General features: G+C 36.9%; 1 protein-coding gene across 2 annotated transcripts in view; it reads left to right on the top strand.

Annotated features, from left to right (window-relative positions):
* Nucleotides 1-15,903, top strand: part of LNX2 (ligand of numb-protein X 2) — a 77,689-nt gene that overhangs the window by 27,116 nt on the left and 34,670 nt on the right. For both annotated transcript variants that reach the window (XM_070578726.1, XM_070578724.1), the window contains exon 2: nt 14,102-14,612. In XM_070578726.1, the coding sequence (XP_070434827.1) occupies nt 14,206-14,612 (407 nt within the window). In that variant the 5' untranslated portion in view covers nt 14,102-14,205. The remainder of the gene's footprint in view (nt 1-14,101; nt 14,613-15,903) is intronic.

The raw sequence follows: 15,903 nt of genomic DNA, 5'->3' as shown, positions 1-15,903 counted from the left end.
GAAGCTGGGGACCCCTGTCTACATGTGCCCCATCCACATGCAGGTGCTCTCTTATTTATCTACTTTCTTTCCCTTCTTCATTTATCAAATTTCACCCACTACTTTATTTGAAGAGTATACATTGCTTCTTAAATAAACAAACTTGATTTTTATTATACAGTTTATACATGGCCATTTTTTTAACTTAGAAAATATAGGTCAAAATAAGAAGAAAGTAAGTCACCTGTGATCCCCATCCCAGCTATCACTGCTTTTAATATTTAATATTAAGTTATAGAAAGAATATACATATTAAGGTCCAATATAGGTAATTTTTTCATTTGACAAATTGGCCAGTGATTTATAGCTAACTGATGTAGGTGCATATGATATATGGCTTAAAAATTTTAAGTAAAAATATATGAATTTCTTTTTTGGTGAGGAAGATTGGCCCTGAGCTAACACCTGTTACAAATCTTCCTCTTTTTGCTTAAGGGAGGTTGTTGCTGAGCTGACATCCGTACCAGTCTTCCTCTATTTTGTATGTGGGATGCTGCCACAGCATGGCTCAATGAACAGTGTGTAGGATCGTGCCTGGGATCCAAACCTGCGAACCCCGGGCTACTGAAGCAGGATGCATGAACTTAACCACTGTACCACTGAGCCAGCCCCTTAAGTAAATATTTTTACATGATGAACATATTCAGTCTTCCCTCCTCCCTCCCAAAAAAGGCAGTTGCCTATGCAGATGATAATGTTTGAGGGGAAATATTGTAAAAATCAGTAATTCACTTACGTTAACTCCTTTTCTCCCAGAAGTTAATATACTCAGTAATATCGTTTTTATATCTTTTTCATTTCTGCTTTAACGTTGAAATTTGATGTTATATGGCACAGAGACTGACTCGTCTACTGCCCTTTGCAATTACTGAGCACACTACAGCTGATATTTTCTGTTTGCATTTGAGTAGTTAACCGCAGTTCGTCTGCTTTAGAGCTGGTGCACGTATCTTGATGTAATTGCACTAAGCGTGCCTGCAAGTTGTTATATGATTAATATTTTACATAATGTGCACTTCACTCCTCCACGTACATACATCCTTACCTCCACAGCACTCTTCATGGATATTTTTATATTTCTCAAACCACTGCAAAAATATGGATAGAAGGACACAGCGTTCAGAAGGGTAAAAAGCATATGGCATTGAGCTGTTTAGACCGTATGTTAGGATGTGCTTAATAACAGGAAATGCTGTAAATATGAAGTAGTTGGTAATATAAAATAATTGTGTATGTGAATCTGATTTTTTTAAAGGGAAGTATAATTTTTAAATTTGTATTTCTTGAGTAAATATTTATGAAATCTGGGTATTTTCCACATTTCCTAAACTGGCTCTCCTACTGGTCGAAGGTCTGTAGGCATTGTTAAGAGTGAAGAAGCACTTCTAAGGTGTTATGATGAATTGTGTATATATTTACTACATCAAGGGAAGTGATATAAGGCTCCAGTAATTGTAGAAAAATGTTGTGCTTAATTCATTTTGTACCATAAGAGGCTAATGAACATTTGAACATTTATCCTAGTTTATATTTTTTTTCTAAAAGTGTTAAATTTGTGTGTGTGTGTCTATGTAATAGTTTATGGATTAAGACAGATTAAATCAGATATTAGTTTCTAGAAACCAAAACTTTTCCCCCAGGACAGGTTCTCATATTGGACTACAAAGCAACAGATATTTTCAAGTAAAAAATCCTAACTCGCTCAGCTCTCTTAATAAATAGAATTGCAGAAAGAAGCAACTGTATAAAATGTTGGAGGAATAGGAAATGACTATATCTAATAGTCAAATATGTATGTATATAATTTAATTCTAAATTTTAAGAAATATTCTTTCAACAAAACCATTAGATTTTTTGTGCGTTTTTTTTTCTAGGACTAGGATATAGGAACAGTTAAGAATTGTGAAATCTCTCGTTTCTTAGATTGTCTCAGTCTAAATGTTTCTTAATGTTAGGAATAAAACCATTGAAATATCTAATGGTAATTATTATCCCCTTAAAAAGCTTATAAAAACTTATCTGTAGCTGAAGGCCCCTGACAGTACAACAAAGCCCAATATTTTATGGGCAAGTTCAAGAACTGTCAGTCTTTGAGAAACCTAACAAGATTCTGCATCTCATATTTAAGAATAGATGTTCTACAGGAAAATTTTCCCAAAGTAACCCAGTTCTACAGTGTGATTTGAAGATACTTTTATCTCCCCCATAACTTCTGTCTAAATGTTGTATTTTAAAATGGTAAATTTCATAGGTTAAAACTAACCTGTGAATTTGTGAAGTGTAAAATGTTGCAAAAGTAAATTGAGGAGGTGAATGGTGAGGCTACATTGGCAGACCCCGTCAAACGGGTAGATATATGACCCAGAGTAAAAGGTTCACCAGACAGGTGATCCCTTCTATCTGATGAGTTTGCCATTCTATTTCTCATTTTCTCATGACCAGTTAGAAAGTTGGCATCTTGGTTTATGAGTGACCCACTTATGCGTTTGGGTAGAGTGTTTTATTTCACTGGAACCGACCATTCTTGAGTGAACAGGTCCAGTTGAGTTTTTAAATTGGCAAAGCTAGAATGCAGCTGTGTAACTGTGCTGTGTCCCTCTTGAGACCAGCGAGCGTCCCTGACCAGTCTTAGTACTTTTTACTCCATCAAATACTCTTATTTAAAGTTCCTTTAGAAGGCCACCCTAAATCCTGGAATACTATACATGGAAAAGACCTTTGAGCATCATAGATATTTAAATGTGTGCAATTCCCTGCGCTGAGGCCATGTGCTCTGTTCCTTCTTCAGCCCTCATCATTGGCTCCTTTTTGTCATATGATTCCTAATAAGTTTGGGTGTCTGAATGCCCAGACTACAGCAGATTAACAGCAACGAACTACGGGGGCGGGGGGTGAATTAAGAGGTGACAAGCATTAAGGGAGGTGGTAGAAAAACTAAAAAGTTGACTCAATTATAGTGCTTTATATGGAAGAATCGTGGATATTAATAATAATGAATCGTTAGATAAAAGTTTATATTTAGTATTTCCTATTTAAGAAGATAAGGAAGCGTATAACACAAAAGAGGCCTGGAAAGGTGGGTGGGAGCAGGGCGGTGTGGTGTAGAGTAAGGTGAGAAAGGAGGAAGTAAGGAGAGACAGCAGGAAGATATTATCTAGGTAAGAGGAAAATTAGCAGTCATTGGGAGTGTAGAGGTAAGAGAGACATGTTCAGTGAACGGTCTGCAGCAACGTCTGGCAAGAGCACAGGGTTTGGAGGTTTAGGGGTGGGAATAACAGAGACAAATATGTCTTGTTAGGTTGCCTGACCTTTCCCCTAGAAACAGATTTTTTTTTCTGGAGAGAAATGATAGAATCATAGTTGTTTGTTGAGAGATCACTTTTTATGATGGGGAGGTGAAACAAGAGGCAATTAGAAGATAATCAAGAAGTAACAGGGACCTGAATGAGAACAGAGGCAGTAGGAATGAAAATTCTAGAGAGAATCCGGATTTGGTGAGGCAGGTGAAAGGTGAGGACTCATTGTTCATTCTTCAGATTTTTGTTAATGTCATATTGTGTCAGGCATGCTACAAGATGCTAGGGTTTTAGAGATGAATAATGTAAGACTTGATTCCTGCCTTTTAAGGGACATTCAGTCTGTAGGGAAGACACATGCAAACAAGTGATTGCTAACCACAACAGTGAGGGGCATAATGACTGTAACAATAAAACAGCCGTGGAAGGGATGGAACGGGTGCTTATGTTTAGGTGGATCAGGAAGAGCTTTGTCACAGAGGGCTTGCTTGAGCTGGCCAATAAATGGATGGGAGTTCTGCAGATTGACAGGGTAGGAAAGGACATTCCAGGCGGAGGACTAGCATGCTGAGGTCAAGAAGTTCTAAGTAGAGGCCAGCCTGGTGGCGGAGCAATTAAGTTCGCACATTCTGCCTCAGTGGCCTGGGGTTCACGGGTTCAGATCCTGGGCGCGGACGTGGCACCGCTTATCAATCCATGCTTTGGCAGGCATCCCACATATAAAGTAGAGGAAGATGGGCACAGATGTTAGCTCAGGGCCAGTCTTCCTCAGCAAAAAAAGGAGGATTCGCAGCAGATATTAGCTCAGAGCTAATCTTCCTCAAAAAAATAAAATAAATAAAGAGAAATTGATGAACATTATTAAAAAAAAAAAAAAGAAGAAGAAGGTCTAAGAAGTTTGATGTAGCCAAAGCATGGAATGTATGGAATTGTGTCAGGAAATGAAACTAAAGGAGCCAGATCTGGAAGGTTTATGTGCCACTTTGAAGAATTTGGCTTTGATTTTATAGAAGCAGTAGGGGGCTACAGAAGAACTTTCAGTGGGGAAAATAATGTCACTGGTTTTCGGATGCTAGTGTGGTCATAGATAGGAGAGAAACCTCCTTTTGCATGACTGCTAAAAGAGCAAGTGCAACAAGTCACTGAGGTCTACTCTGAGCGCAGTGGTGGGCATGGAGGGATGAGGAAGCTTAAGTAGTATATTCTGGAGGTAGAATCAGTAAGAACTTAGTGACTAGGTGTGGAAAATGAGGCAGAGTGAGAAACAAAAACAGGATTCTCTGGTTCTACTTATAGGATACTGGGAGTGTAGAAGTTCCGTTAGGAAGTGCATAATGGGATCATTTAGAGGGAAATAATGACATAGGTTTTGAACATACGCGTGAGTCAGATATACTGGAACTAGGACAATTGTTTAGCTCTCAGGAGAAAAGTAAAGTTAGATCTATTTTTGTACTGCCTACCAATCACAATAGAGTGATAATCACTTTTTTTTTTAACTATACAAATGAAGAAAATAGAGCCAAATCTTTATCTCCTCTTGTTATGGAGAAGGGGATAAGGGTAGTGGAAGAAGTTTTACAGGGGAAAAGGAGCATAGTCACTTATGTACATGAAAATTGACAACTTCTTTATGCCAGAAGACAACTAAAAGGCAAACAGGTGGCTTGGGAAAAGTAATTATAATAATGTGATAAAGGGCTGTTATCTTAATATATTCAGTTTGTATCAATTAAGAAAAACACCACAATTCAATAGAAAAAAAATGGAGCTAAGTATTTAGAGGCACTCACAAGAGGAATAAGGATAATAATTATATATTTAATTTAGCTAGAATCAGAGTGCTAATTGAAGGAAAAATGAGGTGTTACTTTTGTATTTTTGTGTCAGATTTATAAATATTGAGAAGGATAGAACTAACCAGGATTAGAACAATTGGCAGAAGTTAGCATACTTATACATTGCTAGTAGGAGTCAAAATTTTGCTCACCAATTTGGAGGGCAGTGTAGTAGTATAAGTCAGAAGGCTTCTTTTCACTTGGCCCAACAATTTAACTTTTTTAGAGTTTGCCTAAAGGAAATAATTGGACAGCTATCACAAAAGAGTGGTAAGTAGGATGAGAACCAGAACAGAGTGGTATAATTTAAGACAAGAGAGCAAAGAGTTTCAAGGAGAGAGAAATCAGAGAGATTGCGGAGAGGTAAAGTAGAATTGGGAACTGAGAAGCAACCATCAGATTTGGGAGTTAGACGTTTAGGACCACAATAAAACCAGTCTCAGTGGCTGATGGAGATGGGAAGCTCTTTGGGTAAGGAATTGGAGACTGCAAGAATCGTTTTATATTTCAGAAATATTGAAAATGAAATGAAGTTGGGGGAAAGGGTAATATTGTAGAAGACTATTTTGTTTTCATTTGTAAAGTTGTTGAGACATGAACTGTTTTTCGTGGAGGGGAAAAGTTAGAGGTTGGAGAAAGATGAGATAAATGACAAAGGTTGCCAAAGGGATGGATATTAAGCCCAGGTAGAGGAAAACTTAGCCTTTACACAGGAGAGGGAGAGGTATGATGCAAGAAGAAAGGAATTAAGGATGTATACAGATACAAATAATAGCCTTGTACATATGGAGGTGAAAAGTTCTGTTAAATGGGGGAGGGGCGCTGTCACCTCGGATAGTCTCAATTCCTCCCAGAATACAAGATTTCCCTCTTTTCCGTATAGCATAATTTCTCAAAAGAGTTGTCTCTGCTCTAATTCCTCTCTTCCAATTCTTTCTTGAACTCTTTCTGGGAAGCTTTTGCTCTCACCATTGCAGCAAAACTCTGTATCAAGGTCACTGGTGAATTCTGTGTTGCTAAATCCAGCACTTAATTCTCAGTCCTAATCTTATTTTACTTTCCTGCAGGATTTGACACAGTTAATCATTCCCTCCTCTGTCAAGCACTTTGTTTTCTCTACGTCATACTCTCCTAATTTTCTCCTACTACAATGGCCACTCCTCCTCAGTTTGGTTCCTCCTTATCTCCCAGAACTCATAATATTGAAATGTCCCAAGGCTCAGTCCTCAGACCACTTCTCTTTTCTTCTTACACTCATCCATTCTCCTTTGGTGAATTTTTCCAATCTTAATGGCTTTCCATACCATCTCCACACTGATGCTTCCTAAATTTATTTCATCAGTTTAGTCCTCTCCCTTGGACTGGACTTGTGTATTTGACTGCCTGCTCAGTGTCTCTACTTGGAAGTCTAATAGGCATTTCAAATTTAACCTGATCAAACTTGACCATATCCCTTAAACCTGCTCTCTTACGACTTTCACATCTCAGTTATGTTGATTCTATCTTTCCAGTTCAGATAAAAAACCTTGGAGGCATCCTTGACTTCTGCCCCCACCATCAGCCCATGCTCACATTTATTCATCAGCAAATCATATTGGTCTGCCTTCAAAATATATCCAGAAATGGGACACATCTCACTACCTCAGCTTTATCCACTTGGTTCAATCTACCATCATCTCTTGCTTGGAATATTTGAGTAGGTTCCTAATCGCTTCTGCCTTTGCCCTTTCAGATTATTTTCAACATAGCAGCCAGAGTGATCCTGCTAAGATTCTTATTCAGAGTAAAGGCCAGAGTTCTCTAAGGCCCTACAAGATTTAGTCAACCCATTACCGTTCTGATCTGTTTTCTTCTCTCTGCTTTGTTCATTTCATCCATGTTGGCCTCCTTACTGTTCATTAAGACATCAGGCACATTCTCACCTCAAGTTCTTTATGCTTGTTATCTCATGTCTATAACAAACGTTTTTATGCCAGAAACCTACGTGGCTTTCTAGTTACTTCCTTTTGGTTTTAACCCAAGTGCCATCTTCACAGTGAGTTTTTCCCACATCACCGTATTTAAAAAGCTGTCCTTCTCCCAGGACTGTCTTTCCTATCTTACTTTCTCTTTCTTTGTAGCACTTTTCACCATCAAAAATACTACATATTTAGTAACTACATAACATGTAAAACTTGGGACTTTGTTTGAATCGCTTTCTAAAACAAGGGAAACTAATGTAATTTGGGATGCATTGTTGACCATCCTAATGATTTTCTATAATGTAGCCTCTTTATATTTCTGGCTTTACTGTAGAATTTTTTTATTTCCAATCATGTAACATTAAGCATTTATATTTTGAAGGGCTCTTTTATTTCTGATATATCTGAATCTGAGTAATGAGATACAATATAGTAAGGATTTTCTTTCTTTTAATTTTTCTCAGTATTAGAACTATATCTAACTCAAACAACTTATTTTAATAAATTAGAAGGACCTCTGGCAACACATGGGAATCATTCTGGATGAATTCCAAGGCTAACAAGGCTTTGTTCTGTGACCCTGACGCCGTTGTCTGTTTAGACTAGTCTTGAGAAACCACAGAGATCTGGCCACTCACTGATGGTCCTTTGAGTTCCGGTCCAAAGTTGTTCTTGATCTCATAATTTATATGTATATCAAGTTGTAACTGGAACAAATTGAGCATCTCAAATAATATCTGTTCTTTTAATTATTGGTGTCACTGATTAGCTTGGAAAGCTGCAGCATTTGAATTTCTCGTATCTTGCCCATAGTTAAGACAATGAAGCCTGGGAATCTTAATTATTAGTAATACAACCACTATAAAGCCTATCCTGACTGTGGTTTAGTTCCACTTCATTTGTTTTATTGTGTAGGTTTGATCACAGAATAGCAACGTCCTACTGATTTCTTTGCATTTATTGAGGGAAATAAGACTGAAAACTTTGTTCTTTTTCTGTAGCTTTGGATGCTTTTTATGGAAAAAGATAAGATTGACTCTGGAGCAAAATCTGCCATCTATTTATACTACTGACAATTACCTGTGTTTGCCTTAAAAAAAAAAAGCAAACAAAGCAGCATACTAGTCCTTCAGATAGATGCGACCCCATCTCCTAAATAGCACCTTATCTTGGAACCAGTACAGAAAGTTGTTTTTGTCTTACAACATCGTAGTACCTTATGTCGTACTACCGTAATAAAAATACAGAGATGTTCCATTATCTATCTAGCACTACTCCCTTGTACATACATGTGTCTGCGAAAATAGAAATTTTCAGGTTGGTCTATCTGGAGTGTCCAGTACGGTGAAGATCAAACAAACAAAAACAAAAAAGAAATACTCACACAAAACCCTCCTGATAAACTTTGGATTTAGGTCATCTTTATAGGAAACTCAGTGCTGGATGACAGTAAAGAAAAATGTTTGTTCTGTTTGGGGAGGAAAAAAAAGGTTCATTTACAGGATCATGGAGTTTGGAGTCTATAAGCAACTTTAGTTTATCTAGTTTCACCCACTGGTATATAGGTAAAGAAAGTGGAAGTCTGGAGAGGTGAAGTGTGCACTGTGTGGCCTGGATATTAGTTGCAGAGCTAAGAATTGAATCCAGGCCTCGTGATGCACAGTCTAGTGGAAGGAGCTGGGCCACCCAGCACTTCAGCTTGTCTGTTCTTATCTACATCCTTTACAAGCATTAATCTAGTCATGAATTTGTACTAGAATGCTTTGTGGCTTGTGAAAGGTTTTTCTGGTGGTGTAACATTTTTAGCTTCACAGTAATCCTGTGTCATAAGCAAGAGACCATTTCTGTTTTACACAGAGGAAGTTGAGATTTATAGATGTTTAAATGCTATGCCACATTATGATGTCACGTTGCTAGTGAGTGAGTGGCAGGGCCAAATTTTGAACTCAGGTCTCTAACTCCACACTCAGGGCTCTCTGGATACGGTTTATTCCCTTGGATAATTGAGAGTTAGTGGAGGAATTGTGATCCACAATTATAGCAATTAGAAACTGAAAAGACCTTGAAAATAAGAATCTATCAATCACTTGAAAACAGATGTTTTCTAAATTTACTGTGCAAGAAGTTAAATGTTTGAAAGCTTTCATCTGTTAGAAGAAAACATTAATTTATTAAAATTAGAGCCCTTGCCTTTGAATGTAATAAAAGAAGTATTTAAATTATGTCCAGCAGATAAACATCACATGCAGTAAAACTAAACCAATGAAAACTGCTGTAGTTCCCCTCACCACCCAGCCGGCGTCTTCTATGTATTATGTGACACTTAGGAATTTGTGGCATTCTCTAAGATGTTAGAAATTGCCCCATCTCAGCTGGCTGGTGAGAAGAGCCCCAGTGCTATGGGAGTCCATCTTTCCTGGAATAAAGTTCTCTCCGCAGAGGTCTTTTCTAATTGCTGCAGGTATGGCTGGATATTTAGCTGTATAGAAATGGTCAGCATTCCATATGGTGTATTTCCTTTTTGAAATAGTTATATATCAGTTCTATTTTTAAATTACTCTACCATAATATAGTTTAGTATAATTTTTTAAAGTATGGCTTTAGTATAACTGTAAGCCTCCAGGAATTGGGTGGCTAATCCAGGTTGGTTTTTGCCTGTTATCTTTTGGAAAAAAAAGATTTTCATTATAGCTTAGTGGTTCAGAATTTGAAGAACTAAAAGTAGACAGACATTTGAAATTTGTCAATTCTCTACTAGTCACAATTTAACCTCCTGTTTATAGAATATTTAAGAGATTATTAAAGTTATCAAAAAACAATAACATGTTGGGACTAAAAGGTAAATATGACATATCAGTAAGTATTTTAATGTATATGAAAAGAAGTAGAATCATAAGAATTTTAGAGCTAGATTTAAACTCCCTGTGTGTGTGTGTGTGTGTGTGTGTGAATGTGAATGTGAGTGGTCAATTACTATTTAAGCAAAGCTGATAGTTTATAAACAGGAAGCCAAAGCACTAGAATATATATAATATACTGGCGCATAGTAGACATTGGATAAACATATGGTGAATGAATGAATTATGTAGTGACCTACTTACCCAGCTGGCATAGAGCTCAGATCCTAAATTTCATAGCTTCTAGCATTTTTTGCTTATCTTGCTGATTTCCTGGCTTGTTAAATAGGGTACTTCCAACTACAAGGAGCATCTTAAGAATTTCAGAATGGTTTTTCAAATATTTCTACTTGCTAAAAGGCATAGGAGCTAAGTGTGCTGAATCACAGTTTTATGTAGAAAATGAGAGAATTATAAATTATAAATGTGAAATTGTTTGAAACTGATATTTGATAGTTTTCCTAATGACGTGCAGTAGGAAATAAGTTTTGATTAATTTAAGAATAGAATTTCTGTAAGGCTCTCGTATAATATGCTAAATATTTCTATACAGCCAAATATTCAGACGTGCTCTTCCAGTAGGAAAAGGCTCTGGGAAAAGAACTGTATTCGAGCTTCATTCCAGGAAAGACAGACTCCTCCAGGATGGGCTTATCTTAGCTTTTTGCCGTTTTTCAATTTTTATTATTTTTAAAAGTAGTGTTGATTATTGACTGGTATGTAAATGGAATAATAAGTATGCTTTAGGATTGGCTTTTTTCACTCAGTGTAGTTCTCTGGCGATTCGTGCAGGTTGTTGTGTGTGTCAGTAGTTCATTCTTTTTTATTGCTGAGTAGTGTTCTATGATGGAGGTACCATAGTTTGTTCAGCCATTCCTTGAAGGACATCTGGGTTGTTGCTAGTTTCCAGCCATTACAAGTAAAGCTGTACAGGTGTTTGTGTGAACATTAGTTTTCAGTTCTCTAGGATAAATGCCCAGGAGTGCACTTGCTGGATTGTCTGGTAGTTGCATGGTAGTTTTTAAGAAACTGCCAGACTTGTCCAGAGTGGATAAAGGGATCCTTAGGTGTAAAAGTTGGACAACCACTGCCTTATACAAAGGCAGCTATCAAAGCTGATATGTAACATATACAATAAAATTTTCTTGTGTTGATATCAAGTAAAAAAAAAACTTTTTCTCAGACTTTTAAAGATTAAAGGGAGTAATATCTTATTCTTTGTTTATAGTCACAGAGCAGGGTCCAGTATGTTGATTGCTTTGCAGTGCCACAAATTAATGTGCGAGGTTTTCTCCTATATATTTATATAACTGTATTATACATTTCAGGCTCAAGTATAAGCCTGAGAACAATTTTTTTTTAGTTCATAATATGTACCAAGAACTGGGAATACAAGAGGTAAAGAAGATACTCTCTTTACCCTCAAAGAAGTGAGAAGACAGATAAGCATGCAAATGTAGTAACTGCTGGAATGAAGGTATGCAGAAAGAGCAGCAGGGACATGAGGGAAGGGAACCCTACCTGAGAGTGGGAAGGAGGCTGTTGTGACTTGACAGAGGAGGTGGAGACTGACCTGAGACCTCAGGTGTGAGTAAGAGTTCGTCAGGAGGACACGCGAGGAGAGGGTATTCTTAGACTCTTGGCATTGATGAGTCAAAGGAACCATAGATGTTTCCCATCTAACCATATTTTGGTGGTAATCCTTTGCGCATCATGTTTTTTCCTGGGCTGCATCGCCTAGGTTAAGATCACAAAACTAGTAAGTGACAGAGCGAGGATTTAAACCCTCATGTGCTGGCCCCAGGTGTGTGCTCTTAACTACTTGTGTTACGTGGCCTCGCAATTCTTTAATCAGTGTTTACGTGCACATTAGTGATGTACCCATGATAAGTTTTCATTTGATGTTTGTTTCATGGCAACAGAGGTCTTTCAGGGCTGGAGATAATGTAGTTGTTATTTGGTCTTTTAAATGGGAACATGTTATTTTTCCTCATGAAAAGATTTTGTGATAAAATGAAAATAATCAAAGAAGTACAAGTTATTTAGAGACTTAGAAAATAGCTAAAATATAATAGCCTTAAGAGAAATGCTTTCTTAGTCATTATGTGGGAGGCTAGAATTGCAGTGTGTTTTCTTGAGGATAACAAAAAGTAGAATAAACACTGTCACAAGCAAAGAAGAGCAAAGGATGCGTGAATTTTCTTGCTAATTGAGTAGGAAACAAGAGTCTGCAGACATTTTGTATTAAAATACCTAGGTCGAAGGGATCTGTCTGCCTGAGATAAATGGTTTCTCTCCTTAATCTCACACACCTTGCACTGACATTTAAAACGTCATGATGCTCGGAGGGTAAAGAACAAGCCCCAGGAGTTACAACGTACAAGAAGTGTTTGCTCTCTCAACGTCGGTACTGATAGTTTAGATCACAGGCTGCTGGTATTATTACTGTTTTATTAAGTAGTTTTTAAAAACACACAATTTATCTGAGGTCAGTCATCCCATCTGAATTTTGTCCCACCCCCTCGTAATTCCTGGCAGTTCTTGTTCAATCTATTAGAGTGTTAAAATTGTTTCTATAATAAGTACTCCAAATAAATATAATAGCAAATACATGTATGTGATCAGAAGAGAATTTTATCATTGAAGCAAATGCTAGTAGCATTAACATGGTGTCCTACTCTTTCTGTTCTTATGTCAGGAACACCATGGTTTATCATGGTGTCCTACTCTTTCTGTTCTTATGTCAGGAACACCATGGTTTATAATTCCCCTACCCCGAGTACATTTTCTTTGCTCAGGTGTTTTGACCTGCTTCATATTCCGTGACTGTTCCGTGCTCTCTCAAGTCCCTGTGACTTAGCTGAGATGCCCTTGTCTATTTTTCTCTCTGGCTAATGCTTCCTGTCACAACTCAGCAATCCATGTTTTTTTCTCTTTTGAAAGTATTTCTGGCCCCAAAGCCAAACTGAGTTAGTTGCCAGTTCTCCTCATCTTTCTCTATATTCACATAGCATCCTGTGCATAACTCTCTTAGAGTACGTATTACATTGAATTTTAATAATGGGTTTTCTTAACTGTTGTCTCCCTACCTCTCCTCCATCCTTGTTCGGTTTGGCACATACACAAACTGTAAATATTAAGAATGAATATAGACAGCTATGGCCTTTGGAGTTGATTTTTAACCCCTGGTGCTAGAGCAGCAAGAAGTATGGGAGCCCTTCTATGAGGGTAGCATTCCTTGCTAGCCTTGCACTAAACTGAAGGAGGCTGTTGTGAGTCTTGTGTGGAGAGGAGACACACACACACACACACACACACACAAATAGCTGCTCCAAGTAAGCAAGAACAGGAAGTGTGGAATGATGTGAAATGGAATTGAAATTTATAACATACATGTCTTATCTATTTAACTGAATTATAGCAGGTTTTTTAGTATTGCACTTTATGGAGTTCGCACAGATGTTATATATGCTGTGCAGATTTATCTTTCTATAATCTGTGTTATACAGAGACAATATTCAAATCATACGTATTTTGAAATCTGTTTTTTCCCATACAGTGCAGAGCATAGGTCATTTTTTTTAACAGACACTGAATTATCCTTGAGCCTACATTTCAAAGACACAGTACTATAAATGCATAAAATCAGTTGGAAGCAAAGACCCATAGTTGGGATAGCAAATGCAGATGTATTACACAACATACCTCAAATTACATTATTAGTATACTATGCAGATTAATTGGCTTTAAAACTACCAGTGAAGTATTTGGGCATTTCAGACACTAAAACAAATTGTTTCTTACATCACACCATATAATATATGGCATTTTTGCTTTTAATCACAAGTTCCTTTTTCATCAAGAACTTGGCAATGTAAGTCATTCTTCTTAGCCAAAAAGTAAATTAGTTAATTTCGTTTTTATGTTTTTATGACTAATTTATTACCTCATCTAAATTTTAAGTTTTTACTAAAAAAGAAGTTAACTGGTAATATTATGTTGATACTTTTAGCTTATTTTGATTGATATTAATTACTTTTTTGGTTTTTTGGTTTATTTCATTTATCTAGAAAATCGGACCTGTTTTTAGTCAAATACAGTCTTTTAAAGGAAACCAAACCTTAAGTGGAAGTCTAACGTATGAAGATACGGAGGCTGCTTCGGTTGATTCAAAATGGGAACGACAAGTGATGAGATGGTGTCTGTGGACCAGACCTCTTCCTCCTCCTTCAATCCTCTGTGTTTCGAGTGTGGCCAGCAGCACTGGACAAGAGAAAACCATTTATACAATTACCAGGATGAAGTGGACGATGACCTGGTCTGCCACATCTGCCTTCAGCCTCTGTTGCAGCCACTGGATACTCCCTGTGGACACACGTTCTGCTGCAAGTGCCTCAGAAACTTCTTACAAGAGAAAGATTTCTGTCCACTAGACCGGAAAAGACTTCACTTTAAGCTGTGTAAGAAGTCTAGTATTCTAGTTCATAAACTTCTGGACAAATTATTAGTTTTATGTCCATTTTCTTCAGTGTGCCAAGATGTCATGCAACGCTGTGATCTGGAGGCGCATCTTAAAAACAGGTAAGCAAAAAATATGAAAGAGAAAAAAGTAACTCTAGATTTTATAAAAAGGTTGCTCAAACAAACAAAACTTAATAAAAAATACCAAGGCGGGGCTGACTCTGTGGTGTAGTGGTTAAGTCCAGCATGTTCCGCTTTGGCGGCCTGGGTTTGTGGGTTTGGATTGTGAGCACAGACCTCTACCACTCATCAAATCATGCTGTGGCAACGACCCACATACAAGATAGAGGAAGATTGGCACAGATTTTAGCTCAGCGCAAATCTTCCTCACCAAAAAAACCGAAAAACAAAAAAAAAACCCCCAAGGCATCAATAAGTAAATGAACAAATCAAATACAGGAGATATAATAAATAAGTTGTATGGAACAATATTTAAAATTATTGTTTATCAAAAACATGCATACAAAAACTACAGTAAGGAAGTATTATATATATATGAATATTTTTGTTGGTATAATATGAAGCTGCCATATTCACATGGGTAGCAGGATTTAATGATAGACTCTTTGCAAGGCACTTTGTTTCAAAAACTGTAAATGTAAATATCCTTTTATCTGGCTTATTATCCTAAGGAAAGAATCCAAAAGAAGGAAAAATTATATATAAGGATGTTCTCTGCACATTGGGCACAGTTCAGTAAACTAGAGTCAATAGAATTACTTAACAGGAGAAGGGTTAAAAATCCGACAGTACGTCAATGCAATGGGATATTATGCAGCCAATAAAAATAATTTTGTTGCAACATGGAAACGAGTGTACATGATTTTATTTCCTAAAATCTTGTAAAACTTCTGAGTTCAGGAACTCGACTGAACAAGAGCTAGGGGTTGGAAACTTTAAAAACTTGAGTGGGGACTTTTAATAATAAAAGCTAATAAAACTAATAAAAGCTTTTTAAAAGGTTAACTAATTTATTTAGCTAGTTGTTTATTGAGTTTTATAATTTGACTTTGGTAAAAGACTTGATCTTTGGAATTATTTATACTCTTAGGAAGGGTTAAATACATCTCTTATGCCTTAAGTAGGTCGAATCACATAAAAGGACAGAAGTAAACATATTGATTTCTGATTACAAAGTTAAGCCACTTGTGCAGTGTAGATCTGCAGTAATCTTGATGGCTGTGATAAACAATGCATAGTGGACAATACACTGGATTTAGAAATAGTAGTATAAGTTTGGTATAGAACAACTTGTCCTTGTACTCACATATAAAATCACAGAATTGAAGGAGATTACCTCATCTAATCCCCTCACTTTATAAATCAGTAAACTGAGTCACAAAGATTAGAG

The sequence above is a fragment of the Equus przewalskii genome, chromosome 16, assembly GCF_037783145.1.
Source record: "Equus przewalskii isolate Varuska chromosome 16, EquPr2, whole genome shotgun sequence".
In the NCBI taxonomy this organism is placed as follows: Eukaryota; Metazoa; Chordata; class Mammalia; order Perissodactyla; family Equidae; genus Equus; species Equus przewalskii.
This window is presented reverse-complemented; position numbering and strand designations above follow the sequence as displayed.